At 37.4% G+C, this 23,120-nt stretch overlaps 1 protein-coding gene across 5 annotated transcripts in view; it reads left to right on the top strand.

Moving 5' to 3' along the window:
• Positions 1–23,120, top strand: part of abca5 (ATP binding cassette subfamily A member 5) — a 92,549-nt gene that overhangs the window by 9,848 nt on the left and 59,581 nt on the right. For 4 of the 5 annotated variants that reach the window (XR_015761411.1, XR_015761412.1, XM_088000598.1 and 1 more), the window contains exons 2-9: positions 2,076–2,271; positions 7,431–7,604; positions 11,125–11,240; positions 14,874–15,100; positions 17,363–17,504; positions 19,395–19,583; positions 21,035–21,182; positions 22,344–22,521. Coding sequence is in view for 3 of the 5 variants with exons in the window: in XM_088000598.1 (XP_087856724.1) it covers positions 2,076–2,271; positions 7,431–7,604; positions 11,125–11,240; positions 14,874–15,100; positions 17,363–17,504; positions 19,395–19,583; positions 21,035–21,182; positions 22,344–22,521 (1,370 nt within the window). In the remaining 2 variants the exon portion in view is untranslated. The remainder of the gene's footprint in view (positions 1–2,075; positions 2,272–7,430; positions 7,605–11,124; positions 11,241–14,873; positions 15,101–17,362; positions 17,505–19,394; positions 19,584–21,034; positions 21,183–22,343; positions 22,522–23,120) is intronic. The other variant, XM_088000599.1, reaches the window with a different exon arrangement.

The following is a 23,120-nucleotide window of genomic DNA, read 5'->3' as shown; positions in this document are numbered from 1 at the left end:
GGTGACCTGATGATGGGATACCAGCCTTTGTGGAATTTTGTCAGCCCTCTTCCCCTCTTCCTACCTCTCTTTTACCTTTGATGGTTTGCATTGCCCTTATTGGACTTTGCATCTGAACTATTCAGTTGGAAGTATTGGTAATTTATTGTTGGAGTTTGGAGAAAAAATATTTAGTTGTGTGCAAGAGCACTTGTGAATAAAAGGAAAAAAAATTGATCCTTCACATTTCCCCCTTTGACTGGGACAGTGCTTTCCAACCTGTTGCTCTCTGTGAACCCATTTTGAGGCTTGAAAATTGTCACAACCATTCAATAAGGACTGCGAGTGTGGGAGGATGATTAATTTAGCTGTTACAACCTCATCTGAGCTCCATGACAGTCATTGCTGCCTCAGAGCTCGTTGCCCTAAAATTCATGCTCACCACCTTATTTGGCATCCCGAAACCTATCCTGAAGATCTGAATTAGAGCTTATGTTTTCACGTTGTGTTTATGTTTAAAGTAATAATTGATCCCAAGTCATTTCATTGAAATGTCGTCAAACAGAATTTGACAGAAAATTATTTTAAAAATATGTCTTGGTATTTTGCAATGCGGCATGAAATTGGAGGAAATAGAGAGCAGAGGTGTTCTTTATAGCTGGGTGTCTGACCATGTGCACTTAGCTTAAATATGCAGCTTTATTCTTTCCAAGCTCAAATTATTACATTTGCAAATCCCAATTTGGTTAAATTTTACCTTGATCAAAACAAATGCCTAGAATAAGAAGCAAGCCAAAACTGCATGTTTTCAATGCATTGAGATTTTTTAAACAAAACAATTGTGCTAAAGTGCATGATAATGCGTGTATCATTTGTGAGTGTTCTGTCTGTTGCAAAAGTCCCCTTTTCAGATCTGTGACTTCAAGTTGTGACCTTGTTGCAGCATAATTATTTGGGCCAATCATTGCTCTTTTTTGTGGTTACTTTGTAGATATGTATTTTAGTTTAAGCTAACTGTTTTTTTTTTCTGTTTCCATTAAGAATAAAGGTGCATATTTAGGTACAATAACAAGATAGTTCACATAAACTAAAAGGTTTAAAACTATTACTGCACATGCTTGCATTTCAGGAATATGCAAAAACAATGCAGGATATGACTAAAACTGAAAGATGGTCCAGAGTACCTTCAATTGCAGTAGGTTAGCAACTTTGTAAATAGCAGAGTGGCTTCCTGTAGAAGCCTTTTAAACATTAGTAAAAAGATTATTTAATTATCTGTAGTGACATTATCTGCTACTCACTGACAGTATGAGGGAAACAGATCTCTTGAGCAGGCCACATTATCCTGCTATATCACAGTTCTGAAGTGGAACTAATCATATTTGAAACTAATATTTTTTGTTATGTGCAACAATCTGGAAAATTGCTGGCATTTAGAGTTAAAGGCTTTATTTCTTTAGATATATTTTAAACTTCTAAACTCAGCCAAATCCAGCTGTAAAATGGAGTCTACAGGTATATTCCCCTCACTCTGAGCGAAATGGCATCCTGATGTACTGGTGCAAACTAGGCCCACTAATCGGATTTTAACCAAAGGTTGAGCAGGTAAGGCTTCGTGTCTAGCTGCCAGGTAAAGGCAGGTCAAAAGCTGGTAGGTGAACATAGAAATCCTAAAAGGTAAGAGGAAATCTTTCCTTTGTTGGTCTTTCAGAAGCAGGAGTGGGCTCCATGTGGAATATCATGGCCTTCTCTACACAGCATTCTTTACGTACCTTAACTCCAGTGAGATTCACCCATGATCCCTGCCATAAATTATATTATTACCAGCAAGTATACTTTTGATGCCAACTAACAGACTTCACCCTCTCAATTATATGTTCTGTGTGGATGAGTAATTGACTAGTTGTGTGAAAATGAGGTTTAGGAGTCAAAATTCTAAAATCTAGACATATGCAAGTCCAATTTTAAAGAGTTAACATTGAACCCTATTGTCCTAAGTATTGGATTGTTACTTGAACATATCCTGTTTGCAATATGTTTAGTTTTTAAAGTTTGCAGGAAAAATGGAAGTAGTAATTTTAAAAATTCTTTTGCAGGAATTGCTTTTACCGCTCTTTTTAGTTTTTGCTTTGGTTTGCTTAAGTGTGCTTGTCCCTCCACAACTGTACTTGAAGACACTCACCAGTGAGCCTGAGGAGCTGGATAATTTTGTACAACTGGACTACAGACTTGGTTATACGCCAGTGAACAATCACACCAAGGAAATCATGGCGGAAGTAGGGGCACTGCTTGGTGAGCATCAAATGTAGTCAGATAAAAGCACATTGTGCTAAATATTAAACACGTGGTAGTGAAATTTGTCAGATAAATCCTATTCTGCTGTGACTAAGCCCATATTTAACTGAGCATAATGTAGACTTAAAGCCTTCAGTTAGAATTTTACAAAGATTTAATACGAGCAAGTTTTATTGTTGGTCTTTTCATAGGCATAGTCTTCTTGAAGTGTACTGCAGGGCCACAGCTGTGTTTCCAGTTTTGTCTTGTGACGTGACCCATCATATTACTGATTTTAGATTGATTTGTAGATACCCTTTATTCACCTTTACAAATAAATTTCATAGAGTGCATTGAAATAGGTTTGCTCATAATTTATGACTATTGTACTTGTCGTGGACAAGTATTTCTAATGGATGGAGTGGAAATTAAAACCTCATTAAACCTAATTTTTGTCTTTCACATATAAGTTTTTATTTCTGTGGGATATTGTTTCTGAATCTCTTCATGGTATCCAGAGAAGCAAAGAAGAGAACCGTTAAATTGCTGACAACTCCAAGGAATTCTGAGCTCCCAGGGTTAAGATTTAACATGAACAGTAGTGTTACGACATGGGGGTAAACTGTCCTGCTTAATTTAGAAACAGCAACACAGAAAAGATTTATCCTGTGCAGTAATCTGTAAAAATTCAAATGGCCAAGAACTATGTAAAGTAAAAATTAACAACTTTATTTCTTGAAGTATAACAGGTAAAATTAATTAAAGCTACTTACCATTCCTTATTCTAACCTATCTGTTACCTTCCCTTCTGTAATACTAGTTTGATAAAGCTCCCAATTAAGATTTACAAAACAACACTTCTTATCTCAAAACCAGGCAGCTTAAGTTGTTGTCTTCAGATTTTGCCGTGTCTTCTTATCCCCTTGTTAAGAATTTTTGCGTCACAGGTTACTGATTGAAAAGGTACTTTTAAGAGAGAATTTTTTTTCAAGCAGTCTGTTACATGCTAGGATTTGGCAGTTCTCCTCTCAACTGTTCAATTTTCCCTCGATCTTATACCCCAGAGCGTCAGATTGTGTCATTTGCTTTTAAGGTTGTCAATAAACTCAATTTAAACTTGATTGGAAATTGGTATTTTTTCGGGGTATAATTTAAACTGATTGGCCCAATTCAAATTTGTTTTTGTCTCCAGACAACTGAGCTAATCAAGTTGTTCAACCAAGTGTTACATAAATTGTTGCCTCATTGAGAACACTTGATGCTGTGTCTGGTAGTTCTGCTGCTTTTAACTTTCTCAAAGTACACCCACATCTTCATAACAGTAGCAATTCATCTTGTGATGCTGGAAGATATGCTGATGTTTAGAAGTTGGGCATTTATTATTGGAAAGTTAAATATTCTTGGTATATTAATATTCCTGAATATTTGAAATTTTATTTCGCATTGTATTCTATTTTTCTTCACTTTTCTATTTGTTGCTATTTTAACAATTCACCCTTCAAAATATTCTATACTTCAAATATTTTATAGTACTTAAATATGATTTACACAATATGACTACATAATAGAACTTTTAAATAAAAAATATTTTCTTGCCACTTATCCAAAAAAATGGTTTCAAAGACTGCCTTTCAGCCACTGGATTATTGGAATATTGAAATTTGACATGTTTATCCTATCAAATGGCAGAGTAAGCTTGAGGGACTGAATGGCCTTTTCCTCCTCTCAATTTGTATGTTATATATTACTGAAGCAATTGAATAAATCCACTGCTGAATTTTCCCCTCCTATGGGGTGGCACGAAAAATGGCAAAAAGAGGGAAATACTTAAGTTGTTTGGCCCTTGTGAGAAACTCACCCCTTCTTGCCACTTTATGAATTAAAGTCTTGATGAAAGATTCCATAGGGGACTTTCTTGACTTATCACAGTCATTGCCCTTAAGTCATTCATTAATGATCACTTAATAGTCTCAACTCACCACATCCCCAATTATATGTTTTCCCAGTGGGTCAAAAACATGTTCCTATTTCTCAGCTGTGAAATGAGGGCAATTTGTCTGCCGGGTTGGTGGGCTCCATTACCCCAATTTGGGAGTACTCAGACATTCTTGGTGTGTTGGGGGCAAGGTGATAGCCACTGAAAGCCACCTCTCCCACTCCTTGCCTCCAACCCTGTCTCCCTGTGACCTCCACCCTGCAACAGGGCTGTACAAATTATTTACCATTTGCTACTGGATTGTCTGTGATAAAATCTGATGCCTATATTCATTTTTTGTATTGAGCAAGTCAGCAACCTATGGTTGGTAACATTTATAGACAGACTTTTACAAAAGATGCTAGTTGGCAACATTACATTCTGTCTTGGAATAAGGGAAGGATCCATTGCAAGGTTTTTGATAGGTTACACAGGACAGATCACAGAAGAGGAGTTCAAAGAAGACAGGTAATGTATGATACTGTCAGCTATTGGAGAAGAAGACAGAAACTTCATGTTAGGGAGTACTTCTGATATCTGTACTGTTCAGATATTCAGGTTTTATGTAGTGAGTGTTCAGGAAAATGCTGAGAAGTGCGAGGACTCAGAAGAAGCCATGTGCAACTAATAGCTCAGTACAGTGAGTGTGGGAATTGAAAAGTCCATAAGCAATATTTTCTGGATGCAAATGATCAGAGCTCAGAAATATCCAGGAGTAGTACTATCTTGGCTAAGCTTGATGTTTGCGAAATGTTGGAGTTCTGCCTGTGAGGGCAACAGTTTTCAGGATCCAGGGAGCACAGACCTGGATAAGGAAGTTGATTGACCATAATTGGAGCAATCATTAAGGCAATCCATTATGGAGTAATTCTTGAGAACGAGGCTGAAGGCTAGATTGTCAAAAGTGAAGAATTGAGATCCCTTGTGAAGTTTAATGAGATTTAATGACTTATAGTGTCATTACTTTAAGGGGGGAGTTGTTGAGAAATATGTAGGATCCATCTTGATCACATTTGCTAATTGATGCACTCTGTGGTGTTTTCAGTCACAGTCTGTGATCCATATTTGCCATAGGTTCATTTTGAGTGTTAGAAACACTGTCTGACATTATATAGTAACGTTTATTAACATTTATTTCAAATTATGAAATCTTGCGGCTATTCTCTTATCAAGTCTCCTGGATCTCACACTTGATTTATTTTAAAGCCAAAGGTTACTGGTCCCCAGCCAGATTGTAACATCAATGCCACTGCCTGATCCAGGATTAAGACATTCCTAAGGAGTAAACCTGGGGTGGCAGAGCTTAGACTGATGTCTGATTAGTCACCTAGGATTAGGTCTGCATTAGCCTTGAAACTCACCTACGCTTCCCTGTCAGTTTTTAAGTGCTGATTGGTGTGTGATTGGGTGATTTGTCTCAGCAGTTGCGTAGCCTCTTAGTCATCACACAACACACCCATTCTCAGACTGACTGAAAATGGGAAAATAATGGCTAGTAATTTTGCTGGCCTCTCTATGGGATATTAATGCAAAATCGATTACTTTGTTTTTGCAGTTAATAGCATTACTTGCTTTGATAATACAGTTGAATTATTGTAATGACTAAAAAGTGACAAAATTAGCTTTCTTATATATCAAATTATATTTTACAACTTAGTTCCCAAAATGGTTCACTAGATCATTATTTTACCATCTTTTAGGTGGGTAGGCCTAGATTGTATTTAAAATATACAATTATTATCAAGTTGGTTTGTTTTATTCAATCAGGGACTTACAGCATTTATTATCTATCACTAATTGCACTTGAGAAGGTGGTGATGGGCTGCCCTCTTGAACCATGGGAAGAGTAGTTATACCATAGTGCTTTTAAGAAAGGAATTTCAGGATTTTGACCTAGCAACATTGAAGGAACTGTGATATAGTTCCAAGTGGACAGGGTGGCTTGGAGGACAACTTGCAGTAGATAACGTACTAATATGTCTGTTGCCCTTGTCCTTTGAGCTGGAGGTCACAGGTTTGGAAGAGGTTTGTTCGTTTTATTCATTCACGGGATGTGAGCATTGCTGACTATGTCAGCATTTATTACTCATCCCTAATTTTCCAGAAAATAATTAAGAGTCAATCACATTATTGTTGGTCTGGAGTGATGTGGTAACTCCTGAGACCGGTAAGGATGGCTGTTTCCTTCTCTGAAGGGCATTAGTGAACCAGATTGGGATTTGCAACAATTGGCAATGGATTCATGGTCATTATTACACTCTTAATTCTAAACTTTTATTGAATTAAAATTCCACCAACTGCCATGGAGGGATTTGAACCCAAATCCCCAGAACATTACTTGAGCCTTTAGATTACCAGTCTAGTGACAAAATCACTAAGCCATCACCTTCCCTTGAAAGAACTTTGATGAGTACCTGCAACACATCTTGTAGATGGAACACACTACTGTCACTGCATGTCGTTGGCAAAGAGAGTGAGTGTTGAAGGTATGAATGGTGTTCCAATTATGTAGGATGCTTTGTTTTGGAAAATGTTGAGTTTCTTGAGTGTTGTTGGGTCTGCAGTCATCCATGCATGTGGAAAGTATTCTATCACATTCCTGAGTTGTGCCTTGTGGATGATGAATAGGCTTTGGCTGATAGTTGAGTTTCCTCTAACCTGATTTTCTAACAATGTTATTTATATGGCTGGTTCAGTTCAGTTTCTGTCAGTGATAGCCCCTAGGATATTGCTAGTGGGTGATTTAATAATGGCAATGCAATTCAATGTCAAGAGGTGATGGTTAGATTCTCTCTTATTGGAGATGGTCATTGCCTTGCATCTGTGTGTTATGAATGTTAGCCGAAGCCCAAGCCTGAATGCTGTCTAGGTCTTGTTGCATATGAACATAGTCTGTTTCAATATCTGTGGTGTTGTAAACGTTGCTGAACATTGAGTAGTCATCAATGAAAGGCTCCTCTTCTAGTTTCATGATGGAGGGAAAGTCATTGATGAAGCAGCTGAAGTTGATTGGGCTTGGTACATTACCCCATTGAAGTCTTGCAGATATGTCCTAAGATGAGATGATTGGAATGAACATCGCAACTGTTTCATCATCAAAGCATTCTTGAATGAGGAAGCCATGTTAAGAAGTGTTACAGAGCTGAGTTTTTACTGTAATCACATTAATGACATAACAGTTGATAAATTTTTCTCATTTTAGAAATGGCACCTTACGGATTCAAAGATGAACAAGCAATGGAACAAGCTTGCTGTTCACATACCTCTAGACCATTGTTGGGAGTTTCGTTCATCAATTCTTTCTCTTATCAACTTCGGTATCCCTATAATAAAGTTCCACGTACCAATGAAAGGATTGACTTCATCGATGAGAAAGGTGACATGACTGAAAGTACTTTTTTTTTTCTGCCTCCCTACCTCTCTTTTTTCCTGTAGGCTCTTCTGGAAGCCCACCTCTTTGACAAAGATTTTAACCATCCCACATCATATCTTTAATTCAGTTTTTGTCCATCCGCACTTCTAAATTAAAAGCTGTGCAAAAGCCACAAAACCATATAAATACAAGTTGCTGTCAAAAAAGGAAATATTGTGAAGGATCCATTTTCTTCCTTTACAGTTGATTCCTGCAAAGAATCTTGCATGATGTTAACATTTTTCAGGGAAAATGTTGAATTAAGTTGCCCTCAGCTGTAAAAAAGGATACTGGGAAAATGTAATGAAATCAAGAATTACCATTGAAGGTTACTTGATTGTGTTTGAGAGTGGCATGTCACTGGTTGTGTACCTGATGGAGGTGTGTTCAGTCTGCTGTGAATTATGTGCACATCAGCTGATAACTGCTAAAGAACCTTAACTGATGAGACGCGAGGAGAACGTGCAAACTCCACACAGTCAGTCGCCTGAGGTGGGAATTGAACCCGGGTCTCAGGCGCTGTGAGGCAGCAGTGCTAACCACTGTGCCACTCACTATCTTGGATCTAACTCAGCTGTTGAAGCACAATGGGAAGGGGGATAATTTTGATGATGGTCAAATGATTTCTGCAGGTGGAGGATGATTATGGTACCCACATGTCTACATTCAGAATAAAACCTATAAGTAACTAGATTTGCACTGCATCATTACATGACAAGTCATGATCATGGATGAGTTTCCACAGAAATCTGTCTTGTATCCTCTTTCTATCTGTGAAATCTATGTGGATTTTGTGTCCATGAGACCATAAGATCATAAGATACAGGATCAGAATTAGGCCATTCAGTTCATTGAGTCTGCTCCATCATTCACTCGTGGCTGATTTGTTTCTCAACCTCATTCTTCTGCCTCTCCCCTGTAGCCCTTAATCCCCTTACTAATCAAGAACCTATCTATCTCTGTCTGAAGACATTCAACGATTTGGCCTAAACGGCAATGAGTTATGCAGTCATCTCAGTTCTAAACTTTCTCTTCATTCTGAGGCTGTTGGTCCTAGTCTCTCTTACTAGAGAAAAAGTCTCCATGTGTACTCTATCCAGGCATCTCAGTATTCTGTAAGTTTCAATGATATCCCCTGTCAACTCCATCGAGTGCAGACCTACAGTCCTAAACCGCTCCTCATATGACAAGCCCTTCTTTCCTGGGATCATTCTTGTAAACCTCCTCTGGACACCTCCAACACCAACACATTCTTTGTTAGATACGAAGCCTAAAACTGCTGACACTATTTCTAATGCGATCTGATCAGAGTCAGCTTGAGCAGCACATCCTTGCTCTTGTGTTCTAGTCCCCTTGATAGAAATTCTAACGTTGCATTCGCCTTCATAACTGAAAGCTGAACCTGTGTGTTAACCTTAAGAGAATCCTGAAATCGGAGTCCTAAGTCCCTTTGTGATTCAGATTTCAGATAATAGTTGTTGTCCCAAAACTGACCTCTGTGGAACTGCACTGTTCAGCAGCTGGTATCCTGAAATAGACCCTCCCACTAATCTTTACTACATAGTGTACATTTTCTTTTGCTTTTATGTTGCTCCGATTTTCTTTGTCAGCTACGTTGCCTCATCCTTCCCTTGGTATGTTTTATCTTCCATGGGACTTTTTTGCTCTGTCGCCCGAATTACCCAGAAACTCCTCCCATTGCTGGTCCACCATCGTCTCTGCTAGCTCTCTTCCAGTCAACTCTGGTCAGCTCCTCCCTCATGTCTTTGTAGTTACCTTTACTCAGTTATAATACCTGAATCCAGCTTCTCTGTCTCAAACTGTAGGGTGAATTCTATCATATTAGGGCCACTGTCCTGTAATGGGGTCCTTCACCTTAAGCTCCCTTGTCAACTCTGCAACATTATACATCACCAAATCCAGAATAACCTGTTCCCTAATGGGTTGTACATACACTGCTCCAAAAAACCATCTCGGCGATGCCTGAAGTTAGATTGCTGATCTTTTACATACTCTCTGTCCTATTATTTTGTTCTGGAAATTTTAATAAGCTCTCCTGAGTTCTCCCCCATTTTAACTTGTTTAAAGTTCTTGTGTCCACTCTATTTAACCTTTCCACTAGGATCCTGGATTCAAATTGGTTCAGGTGACACCCATCCCAATCATACAGTTCCTTCCTGTCCCAATACTGATGCCCGTGCATCACGAAATGGAACCCCTCTATCATAGCATTGTTTAGCTGAGTTTCTTGATTAATAGTCGAGATAGTACCACTAGATTATCGCCTCCCATGTAACTTAACGAAAGACTACCAGTTTATGCTTCAGTTTAGAGTCATAGAGTCATAGAGATGTACAGCATGGAAACAGACCCTTCAGTCCAACCCGTCCATGCCGACCAGATATCCCAAACCAAACTAGTCCCACCTGCCAGCACCCGGCCCATATCCCTCCAAACCCTTCCTATTCATATACCCATCCAAATGCCTCTTAAATGCAGCAATTGTACCAGCCTCTACCACATCCTCTGGCAGCTCATTCCATACACGTACCACCCTCTGCGTGAAAAAATTGCCCCTTAGGTCTCTTTTATATCTTTCCCCTCTCACCCTAAACCTATGCCCTCTAGTTCTGGACTCCCCGACCCCAGGGAAAAGACTTTGTCTATTTATCCTATCTATGCACCTCATAATTTGGTAAACCTCTATAAGGTCACCCCTCAGCCTCTAATGCTCCAGGGAAAACAGCCCCAGCCTATTCAGCCTCTCCCTGTAGCTCCGATCCTCCAACACTGGCAACATCCTTGTAAATCTTTTCTGAACCCTTTCAAGTTTCACAGCATCTTTCCGAGAAGAAGGAGACCAGAATTGCACGCAATATTCCAACAGTGGCCTAACCAATGTCCTGTACAGCCGCAACATGACCTCCCAACTCCTGTACTCAATACTCTGACCAATAAAGGAAAGCATACCAAACGCCTTCTTCACTATCCTATCTACCTGCGACTCCACTTTCAAGGAGCTATGAACCTGCACTCCAATGTCTCTTTGTTCAGCAGCACTCCCTAGGACCTGACCATTAAGTGTATAAGTCCTGCTCAGATTTGCTTTCCCAAAATGCAACACCTCGCAATTTGTTGGTTAAAAATTTCTGGTTGTCTAACATTTTTATCTGTTAACTACAGTTAGATTTCTAAGTGTCCATAAGAAACTCATTTTCATGTAAAATGTAATTACTTTGTCAAGTGTAAATTCTTCAGTTTTGTTTTCCTTTTAATGGTTTAAACTTAAGTCTTTTGAATTGGGCACCAAATATAAACTCAATAAAACTGCCCTTGCTGCATGTGGTTATATACATGTGTGTAGAAAAATCTTTTTAGTTTAGAAAATAATGATAGAGAAATTAAATGCTCTGAGCAATTTTGATTATATGAAAATATTGTTACTTCATATTAAAAAGATTGTCTTCTAATAAATTTATCCCAGCAAGTTGCCGTTTGGATTCTGCCTCCTTAAGTCAACTGAAGGACTGTCCTGGTGCATTGTACCTGTTATCAGGATTTGCAACAATACAAAAACATATTGATGTTGCCATCATTAAGGTTAGTCTAAAGTAAATAGGTTGAGTCAAAAGCTTGCATAAGGTGAAAGGTCTAGTGTCTGATAGATTGCAGAAAACCTTGGAAACTAACATCCTTATATTATACTTGGATGTAATGATGTGTAATGAGTGCTGTTATACATAATGAACCAAAGGAAACTTACAATTGGCTAATAGTCTGAAACCCCATCCACTGATTAAATATTACTTGACCATAAATATGGAATCTTAATATGACAGACTTTGCACAAGATTTGTTCATAAACTAAAGTTTATTTTAACAAGTAAGTAAATTTTAAAACTAAATCAGCGTAATAGAAATTACTTTTTCAACAAAAACAGAAATTGCAGGAAAAATTCAGAAGGTCTGGCAGCATCTATGGGAAGAAAGCATAGTTAATCAAGTCTTGTGACCCTTCATCAGAACTGAGTTAATCACCTAATTTTGATTTGATTTGATTTATTATTGTCACATGTACTGAGATATAGTGAAAAGTATTGTTTTGTGTGCTGTCCAGGCAAATCAAAGTACCCTGATGTATTTATGTAAGGTGTAAAACAGAATTCAGAATATTTTTAAACTTGTTTGTATTTCTGGAAATTATCTAAGAATTTCACACATTTAACACAGTGAAAAGGACCTAAGTTTTTCGCAGGAGCATTCCAAACAAGTTTTATCAGTATCACATAATAGATACTTAATATTAAGCCAGATGACCAAAAGCTTGGTCAAAAATGTCAGTTTTGGGAAGATTGTACAAGGGAAAAGAGATAAGAAAGCAGAAAAGTTTCAAGAGTGAATTCCAGAGCTTAACATTATGGAGGTTCAAAGTGTGGTTGGTAACGATAGAACAACTGAATTCTTTGCATTTACTAGATTGGAATTGCCGAATTAAGAATAGGCCTCAAATATCTCGGATATTTTTCAGAGACCTCAGATGTCTCAGTAAAACTACTGGTAGTTACAGAGTTAGAAAACCAAGGTGAAGAAGAGCTTGGAAACAAGAATGCAAATTTTTGAAATTGATTTGTTGCTTGACCTGGAGCCAATGTAAGTCAGAGAGGACTGCGGTGCTAGGTAACTTCATGTAGAATGTGAATAGTAAGGGTTTTGTGTTGTCTCAAGTTTATGGACAATAAGAAAGCGAGGTTAATCAGGAGTGTGTTAGAACAGTCAGGTTTACAGGTAATGATGTAACAAAAAGAATTTCAACAGCAGATGAGCTAGGCAGAGTTGGATCATGTTATGGAAGGAAATAGGCTATCTTAATGATTTTGTAGTTAAGACGTTGGAAGAACGTTGTGGTCAAATATGACAAAGCAGCAGACAATCTGGTTGAACATTACACAGTTATCAGGAAAAAATGGAGTCAGCGACTGGGGAGTGATGTTTGTGGTAAAAACAATGACTGCAGATGCTGGAAACCAGATCTGGATTAGAGTGGTTCTGGAAAAGCACAGCAGTTCAGGCAGCATCCGAGGAGCAGGAAAATCGACGTTTCAGGCAAAAGCCCGTGATGTTTGTGGCAGGGTCCAAAGACAAAATTTAATTGGAAGACATTTCTTTTGATCCAGAACTTGATGATGGACAAATATAGCAGAAATTAAGAAATCAGAAGGGTCAAACAATGCAGTGCCGGATACCACCAGCATAAATTAGACATTCACAATGCTTTCAGTTGATATATCTGGCACATAGGTGAGAAATCAGAGGAGACAAAGGGCAAATCCTTAACAGGCATCAGAGGTATTGGAATTTGGATGGGGGTTAGCCATTTCAAATGATTCTTTAGCCTGTACAGGTAGAATTTGAATAGTTAAATATAATCTGTCCCAACTGGTTAACAGTGAAGAAGATAGTGTGATCATTCATGAAAAACAATGCAGACAGGTTTAGAAGGTTGAGGAGGATTACCTTACCATTGTCACAGTCGCAAATGTATTTTGTAATGGAACCAATTGGCAACAAGTGTTTCACAAGGTGTAAATTTGCCATGCTAATATACTAGGTTGTCTGGGTTGTTGTATTGAATTGACAAAGCTATCACATTTAATCATAGATATTATTTCCATGACCAGAAAATGGCTGTCATTCAATATAGGTGGTTATTATTCTTGTTTGTACAGTTAGCTTCTGAATGTTAGAAAAGCTTTGTTGGCTGGATGGCTGGTTTGCAATACAGAGTGATGCCAACAGAGTGGGTTAAATTCCTGCACTGGCTAAGATTACCACGAAGGATTCTTCTCAACCTCTCTTCTCATCACAGGCATGGTTATCCTGCAGTTAAAGCTGCACCAGTTATCTCTCTCCAGTGAGAGAGAAGCCATATGGTCTGATAGGATTGTGGCAACTTTACCTTTTTAATCATAGAAAGCACATGTTTTGAGTTAGGTTAACAGTTTTTGTCTGAAAAGGTGACAAGTCTTTTCAAATAGTTCTCTTTACTTGCCTCTATATTGCTCTAATGATAATTCATGACTTGATTTCAAAAGGATTGTCAGAGTAAAACTCATTTATTATTAAAATAAGTTCTAATGCTATCCTTGTAATAAATCTTGGTTCAGTATACAGTGTTCTGAAGAACGGTCACTGAACCCGAAACATTAATACTGACCTGTTGAGTTTTCTAGCAATTTTTGTTTTGGTTCTGATTTCTAGCATCAGCTGTTCTTTTGTTTTTTAAATAAATGATACCCCCAATTTTAAAATTTTTTGTTTTCAATTAGTCATGAAAATATTGCACAATGTTGAGCTAATGAGGGCATTCATATTAATTTGCTCTTCACCAAGTTGTGTTTAGTAAGACAGGTGAAGCATTACAAAATACCATTTCTATACATAATTCTGTAGTGTATTGCTGAAAAATGTGTTGTTGGAAAAGCACACCAGGTCAGGCAGCATCCAAGGAGCAGGAGAATCGACGTTTCGGGCATAAGCCCTTCTTCAGGAATGAGGAAGGTGTGCCAAGCAGGCTAAGATAAAAGGTAGGGAGGAGGGACTTGGGGGAGGGGCGTTGGGAATGCAGAGATGAATGCAGATTTCTCCAGCTTCCTCATTTCCCCTCCCCCCACCTTATCTCAGTCCCAACCCTCGGACTCAGCACCGCCTTTTTGACCTGCAATCTTCTTCCTGACCTCTCCTCTCCGGCCTATCACCCTCACCTTAACCTTCTTCCACCTATCACATTCCCAACGCCCCTCCCCCAAGTCCCTCCTCCCTACCTTTTATCTTAGCCTGCTTGGCACACCTTCCTCATTCCTGAAGAAGGGCTGATGCCCGAAACGTCGATTCTCCTGCTCCTTGGATGCTGCCTGACCTGCTGCGCTTTCCAGCAACACATTTTTCAGCTCTGATCTCTAGCATCTGCAGTCCTCACTTTCTCCCCTATGTAGTCTATTGGTCATCATTGTTAATTGTACTGTGCAGCTGGGCTAAAAGATGGATCAAATTTTGTTCACAGTCTGAATCTATTATTTTTCCAAGCATTGGAAAAAAATACAGTCACACATTTGTAAAATTGTAATTTTCTAAGTTAAAATTGAAATGATCAAAATGGATTTGTATTAGTTTTTTTTATTAAATTTCCCACGTTTCTATCTTACTATACTTAACAGCTTCCATTTCTGTTTACAGACACAAACCAATTATTCTGTCTGGAAGGATATTATGCCTCTACACATACAAATGATGGGCTTACCAAGTCATGTTGGTGCAGATATCTTTTCACATTTTGTCACTTCTCTCTATTTTGTTATTGCTTTTGTGCCCTTTATCAATTTTCTGCTGATCAACCTTGTAACAGAAAAAAAGGAAGTGAAAGATGTGATGAAGGTGATGGGACTTTATGACTCTGCTTTCTGGTGAGCCAAAATTAGTTCATTACTTTGTGCATTAGTTAAAATAAGTGTTATGCAAACTTTGGTACTGGTTTTCTTTTAAGAGGAACCACAAATGATAGGAAATGAAATGGTCAAAACAGGTAAGCTATACATGCTGGCATGTTTGACGTAAATCTTTTAGGCAAGGCAAGTTGCTAAAAGTGAGGTTGTTGATGTCACAGCAATGGAGACCAGGTCTTTGGAACCTGAATAAACAGCTGTGCTGTCTTCTTAACTAGTCATATTGAAGGATTATAAATTTAACAGCGCAGTGACAAGGAGCAAGTGAAAATTAGAGGGGATGAATTCAATACCAGCTAAGCTACAGAGAGATAAGTGAAGAGAAGGGAAATCATAAACCATACAGTATAGAAGAGGTCCTTTATGCATCAAGTCTACACTAAATTTCCACCAGTCCCACTTTCCAGCATTTGTCCCAGAGCCTTAAATATTGTGACATTTCAAGTGCTCATCCAAGTATTTTTAAAGGTTGTGAAGTTACCCATCTCAACCACCCTCCCAGACTCCCACCACCCTCGGTGACCTTTTTTCCAAATCCTCTCTAAACCTTATGTCTCATCATGTTGACCCTTCAACTAAAGGGAGCAGCTGCTTTCCATGCTCCTCACAACGTTACACACGTCAAAATTTGAAAAATTGTTTTAGATTTTTACATTTTTAACACCTCCAAGAATTAAAATCTATATGACTACACAATATGTCTTATACTTTTGTGGGGCAGCACAGAGACTCAATGATTAGCACTGCTGCCTCACAGTGGCAGGGCCCAGGTTTGATTCCACCCTTGGACGACTGTCTGTGTGGAGTTTGCACGTTCTCCCTATGTCTGTGCAGGTTAGATGGATTGGCCATGCTAAATTACCCATAGTGTCTAGGGATGTACAGGCAAGGTGGATTAGCCATGAGAATTGCAGGTTATAGGGACAGGGTAGGGGTCAGGGTGGGACATCAGAAGGTTAGTGTGGACTTGTTGGGCTGAATGGCCTGCATCTGCAGTGTAGGGATTCTGTGGGGGTTAATTTTTTGTGTCAGACAGATACTTTGATAATAATTAACACATAGCATGACTTTTAAACAGTACTTAGACCAAAATGGCTAAGACTTAATTTTCTATAAGTATTGTAATTTTTGTTCATGACTATCTCACAAATGCAACAAATTAATGAGATTCAGTGTAATCCTATTGTGAGGCAGACAGCGCCATCACTTGTATTTTTGCAAAACTTTCATGTTTAAGCCTAAATATGCCCATGCCTGAAATTGCTGTAATATTAGTACATAAATAACTAGCAATCCTTAAGAGTGTAATCCTATTTTGAGGCAGACAGCGCCATCACTTTTATTTTTGCAAAACTTTCATGTTTAAGCCTAAATATGCCCATGCCTGAAATTGCTGTAATATTAGTACATAAATAACTAGCAATCCTTAAGAGTTTTCTTCAAATAGATGTTTAAAAGTTTTGAAAATTGTGATAAAGAGTCTAGATTACAAAAAATAACTCAGATTGATTACAGTCCTGAAAGTTATTTTATATGAACTTAAACTTCTTTACTCTTTCTATGCTTTGTAAAAGACATGTAGATTTCTTCACTTGTCAGTATTTTTGTTTCATTGAAAATGATAGAATCAAAGAAGGAGACAGTTGAGCATTCTGTGCCTGCTAACCTTTAGATCCATCAGCTCAGCCCCGATAACTGAAATCATTGTAATCCAACATGACATCTGGTTTTCAGAAGCAAGATTGAACTTGTTTTTCCAGCGGTTAAAATAAAATTCACTGAGTAAATTTAATATCATCTGGAAGTTTTAAGTGTTTTGAGAAAAGCAAGCCTCTGAGTTGATGGTTTCACACACCATATATAATTCAGGAAAGGCTTCTTGGGTAAAGAAAGAAGATGCATCTTGTAATGTTGGGAAAAATCTCGGTGACCAGATGATGACTGTGGCTCAAACAGCTATTAGCCAATATTTTTCTTGTTGAACAGCTTATCTTGTGTGCACAACAAAAACTGATAAACATGAGTTTCTGTGGCTGCATAACAGCAAAAGGGCTCTGTGCTATAGATTGATAGGTTGTATAGCTTGAATGAGTAATTTTTATAAGTATCAATAAATAATATTCCCTTGAGAACATAGCTAGCATGGAATGCTAGTTTGTAACAGGTATTCCTTATTTTCCTGCTTATGCATTGTTAATCATGGACTAATCCTTTCATTTTCAGGCTTTCGTGGGGCTTGCTCTACATGGTTTTAATTTTCATTCTGTCCTTGCTGATGGCCGTCATTGCCACTCAGACATCTCTGTTTCCAAGAAGCAGCATATTGATCGTCTTTCCATTGCTATTCTTGTTTGGGATTTCCATAGTAAGTCATACTCCAATTTTAATCAGTGCTGAAACGTAAACATAAATTCAAGATTAAAATCAATGTGTTTAGTTCAGTGCATGCCCTTAATTTCAATATGACAAGTTATGCAATACATTTTGGATAGAGTACTTTTAATTGACATGATTTGTTTTATCATTCACTATGTCAGATTAATGAAACGTTGAAACATAGAAACTATGTGCGAGTGTCCCTTTTGACCCTTTGAACCTGTTCTGCCATTCTGTGTGATCATGGCTACTCATCTATCTCAATGCCATCTGCCCACTTTCTTTCCACTCCAGTTGATGCCTTTAACATCGAAAATATATATTTTTCTTTCTTGAATATATTCAGTAACCTGGCCTCCGCAGCCTTCCACAGGTTCATTACCCTTTGATTGTAGACATTCTTCCTCATCTCACTCCTAAATGGAGCCCTGTATTCTGCGACTGAGACTTCTGGTTCTCGACTCAAAATCAGGGAAAACATTCTCTCTGCACCTTATCTGTCTAAGTTTCAATCAGATCCCCTCTCAGCCTTCTAAATGCTAGTGAATACAGGCCCAAACTAGCTCAGGTGAAGCTAGGTCTTTTGCACTGAGACTAAGCTGGAACAATGAGAGGGGTTTGCCACTAATGGGATGCTATTATCAAGCCAGAAAGGAGTTTTGCCTATCAAATGAATGAATAATGTGGTATAGAATCTCAGTGGTAGAGTGATGCTTGGTGTGTAGATCACATACCCCAAAGGGACTGACCGAATGTATCTATTTGGCTGTTTGTAATAAAAAAAGGTAGTGACCAGCTATCTGACCAGTCTGTGTTTGCAAGATTTAAAGTACACTGTTCAACTTATGACTCTGGCATTTGGGTAACATTTGCTAAATAATCTTGAGTGTGCAAAGAATCATGTTGACAACCAATTTAAGATTGTCAGTCAGACTCACACTGCACTGCACTGCACTTGTGTGTACTGGCAGCTAAATATGAATACGTGGGACCCTGTTCTTTGTAGACAGAAAAACATGGATACACATTGCAAGTGTTTCAAGTCAACGAAAGAAATGCCTGTCGTCCTCTGGACCTTGACCAGTTAGAGTCAACCTGACTTGCTTAAAATTTAAACAAGACTTGGCAGTTAACTGTCAATCATCAACTAACTCATGTATCCTGCATGGCGACATATCCATTTATTAAGGTCGACATGCCATCCAATCATCACTCACCTTTCATATTGTATAAATGTTGTTTTCACTTTATAATGGTATTCTTGTGAACTACCCTGATGAATGCAAGATGAAAAACTTTGACAAAATGTGTCTTTTTCATAAGCACTCAAGTGTGTATCATTCTTCAGAGAGTTGATTCATATTGGTCAAGCATGATTTCCCCTTTTGAAACTTCCATTGACTGACTCCTCTTATGTGTTATAGTTGCTAGATATTCCATTATTACTTGTTTGAGTAAACACTCCACTTTGTTTTTTACTGCTGATGCGAAGCTGAGAGGTTTACATTCTTTGGCTTGATTTTGTTCCCTTCCTAAAAACAAAGTGAGAATAATATAGGCTGTACTCTGATCAGTGTCACTTACTGATTTGTTTTTTAAATAACTATGTATAAATATATATATATATCTGTTGTCTGTATTTCTGAGCTTGTTTTACTATGCATGGATGTAACCATTCTGGACTAAGAGCTACATAGATTTTTACAAATTTAACTTACAAATATTTTGGAAAGGATGGACTTGATTGGTCAATTAGCATTTTTTTGTGCTCTGATTTCTTTGTACATACGTGTAATGGATTGAAAATGTTAGATCACAGTAAGAGAAACTCAAGTCAAAATGGACTATAACTTTAAAATGTAAATCTTTTCTTTTACAGATTCCCTTTTCATTTTTGTTGACTCCGCTTTTTAAGAATCAGAAGATTGCTGGTTTGGTTGGATCCTTAATGCTCATGGGTTTTGGATTGTTTAGCCTTCCTACAATCCTGGTCAGAGACTTTCCAGTGTCTGCTGTGTGGGGACTATGTATATTTTCCCCTAGTGCCTTAGCCATTGGAATTGCACAGGTACTCAGATGCAGGAAACTGATTTTGTTGGGCAGATATGGTTAATCACTCCATTTATTCACCAGAATTTCCCACACCTTACTCACTAGCCATTGCATCATTCTTGCTATCTTTAACAGGAGTTGGATTTGAAAATTTAAATGAAGTCAGGCTTAAAATGGCTTTTGCCACACAATGCTATGGGCATTGGTGTATCTCACATTCACCGTGAAAGGAGCCGAGTTAAAAGCAGAACGTAAAACTAACGATCCTGCTTCTTTTAATGTTTATTGTTGTACTGAATGATATTGTGTTAAAGTCCTTAATCTGATTGTGTAAAATGGGAATACAATTGGTTCTTTTAATTTCAGTTATTTTTCTACTTTTCAAAAAATGTTGGGCTGGGTTTTGGGCAAAATTAACATTGAAGCTAACAAACTTCAATGTTGATTAGCATTAGGTGATTTGCGTACACCAATTTCAAAACTATCATATGATATTACCTATATTGTAGAATGTCAACATCAGTAATGCAGAAGGCACTTTATTAGTTAATACACCATGAGTAGCCATGATATTTTGCTTAACTGAATTTCCATATTAAGTAGAATTTGATCTTTTGCATTGTTTATTTGACTGCTTGGTCTGGCATGCAGTCTTTTCCTAGTCTTGCCTTTACCACACTGGCTACAGAGAAGCTTTTGGAGAACTGGGGTCACAAAGAGGGTGGAGTTTTCTCCTTCATGTTTAATTTTAGCAGATTCTCCCCTGCTACTTGGCTTTAACTGTTTATGGCCAAAACTGGTTTTATCCATGTCAAAAACAATTGATTACTTCTTCCTATATCTTGCATGGCAAAACTGAGCTTGGTATTTTTGTCCTTTGGGAATTGTTTCCACCAAGTTGGTACATTATATTGGAATAATTTTTCATGAAACAAATGTGCCAGTTACTCTAGTAAAATATATTCCTCAGACTCATGAAAATGAGTTGTAAATGAAAATAATATGAACAATAATTTAATATCTGTACATTATAATTACCCATCCATGATTTCCTCAAAATTTCATTATGGAGTTGAACTGATTTTATTAGTTTTTGTTGACCTTGAATTGCAATGCTGTGTGATTTTGAAGTTTACTATCTGCTGTTACTATTAATCTTATCTAAGTTATTTCTGACATTTGGAATTTGAGTGGGTGTTTTTGGCCAAAATTGCCACTGTGTCCATTGTGTACAACATATCTTCTGGATAGACTGGCAGCTATAATAATATAAATTTGATTACTGCACTGTTGGTTGCTGTCAGTGGAAATTTTCTCTCTTTTTCTCTTTCCTACCGCTCCGAAAACTGTTTACAAACTGATTAAATTTTGTTATTTTTCTGTCGACTATCATTCACATTGTATACAACAAACTTGCCTTACTTCTTGCTGAATTGTATTTTAATTACAACTCTTTGTTTTTGTTAGGTTGTGCTTCTTGAAGCTATTGGTGATGGTGCTCAGCCCTCAAATCTGTCAGCAAGCCCATTCCCTTTATACATACCTCTTTTCATGTTAGTCCTCGACAGTTTCCTGTATCTACTTATTGCTGTATACCTTGACCAAGTTCTCCCAGGTATGTAAATATGCAAGTAAACCAGTGATTTCATCTTTCAGATACACATGAGAAACTATGTATTTAATTTGCCAGGAGGAATTACTAGCTGCCGTTCGACAACTGAAATGAAATAACTGTAGTTCGTAAATTCGTGCGTGAGTCATGATCCTTGCCAGTTTCACAAATGTACTTCATCCTGCAAAAGAATATTTGATTGGTCATTGTTTAAAAGTGAGAGTGTTGAAAAGGAATTATTATGTGTATTCAGTATTGAATCAGTCAGCTCTTCATTGATTAGAGAAATAGATTTTCCCTGTGTGCTGGGCTAGAACTTTAGTCAACTTGAATACTTCAGATTATGTCGGTCTGAATTTTTTAAACCACTTGTTGTATGCTGTATTACTCTTGACTCACTTGTTTTGAAAGCTAAACTGGAATTTATTTTCTATGTTTTTAAATATTTCTATGTGCTTTAAATGATCATTATTCATTGAAACAGGAGCATTACTATAAATTAAATATTACTTGAACAATACAACCCTATTTGCAGATGAAATGCACTTAAAGCACTTACGTATCTACAGTTTTGTACAGAGGATAATATCTAGGGGCACATATGGAATACTGCAGAAATGGAATACGGCACAAGTATTACACTTCATATCTTATTGTGCCTTATGCAGTCTTTCTAAAAACTGCATTGCAAAGTCATGGAGACGTACAGCAAAATTGCATTGTACAGAGCATTTTGATTTGAGTTACATGCTGAATGCAAGAGAAAAATTACGTTCCTAACTAAGGATAATAAAGTAAATTAACATTTTACTTGTCTGCTTGACCTTTTGGTGTACCTTTGCAAGTTCTATTTACTGAGATAGACTCAGTGTCATTGTGTGTTCTGGTATGGGTAGGCTGTGTACAATTAAGTTGTTTGATTTCAAAATCTTCTTTAAAGTCCTCTATTGCATTAGAAATAGAATGTTTCAAAAACTGCACTTTCTCCCTGTTAGTCCAAGATAATTCTATCATTGCTGCTATGTTCTGTGTGATTAGTGCTTTTAATAAGTATGTAGTTGTTTAATCTTTGTTTCAATAATGAAGAAATTTCATAATATTTTAGTATTTATTATTTCTCATTCAGCATGTTTTATTATTAGTTACCTTCCTTTGTATATTTAGGTGAATTTGGGCAACGTCAACCCTTTTTCTACTTCCTTAAACCCTCATACTGGTTCCATAAACAAAAACATTATGTTAACATTGATTCAATTAGTGAAAATGAGTTTGGCCTTGGACCTGTATTTAATGAGGTGGTGGAAGCAGTGCCTGCAGAACTTAAAGGAAAAGAAGCAATCAGGTATGAACAGCATCTAAAAATGAACTCATTTTGAAGTTTGACATGGTATTGAAGACCTTGCCATTTTAACTGATGGACTTCCTGGATTCTAATGTAACTGTGGCAGAACTATGCTAAGTACTCCACTTTGTGGTTTTATTAATGTCTAAGTAGATGTTAAACTGTGTTATGAAGTAATGTTTTTTGGCTTGTGAATTACATTATTACACAGGGAAGATGTATAGACCTAATAGAATAATATATGGGTAAGCTTGGGTGCCAAAAATTGAATTACAGCAATGTCCTTATTCAATAATGTGCAAAATAATTTGCCATGAACTCTGTAAATTAGTATGCATACTGTGAGCAAAATGGTGTTCTATGTAATTGCCCCTTAACAAGAGATAACACAAGAAATCCAGTTCAATTTCCTGTCTGTTCCAAAAGGTGATAACTATCATTATGTGCAGATTAAAAGAATAAACTTACGAGCAAAGTAATACACAACTAGTTTCTGAAATTCTCAAATAATAGATGATCGGCCCACTAAGGATGAAAGTGCCTTTTGGAGAACAGATTTCTTAGGTTATTTATTATAAGATAAAACTTTTGAATTAAAC

Source organism: Chiloscyllium plagiosum, unplaced genomic scaffold (genome assembly GCF_037043375.1).
Source record: "Chiloscyllium plagiosum isolate Xiang-an unplaced genomic scaffold, Cpla_swu_hap1 HiC_scaffold_25, whole genome shotgun sequence".
NCBI classification, from domain to species: domain Eukaryota; kingdom Metazoa; phylum Chordata; class Chondrichthyes; order Orectolobiformes; family Hemiscylliidae; genus Chiloscyllium; species Chiloscyllium plagiosum.
This window is presented reverse-complemented; position numbering and strand designations above follow the sequence as displayed.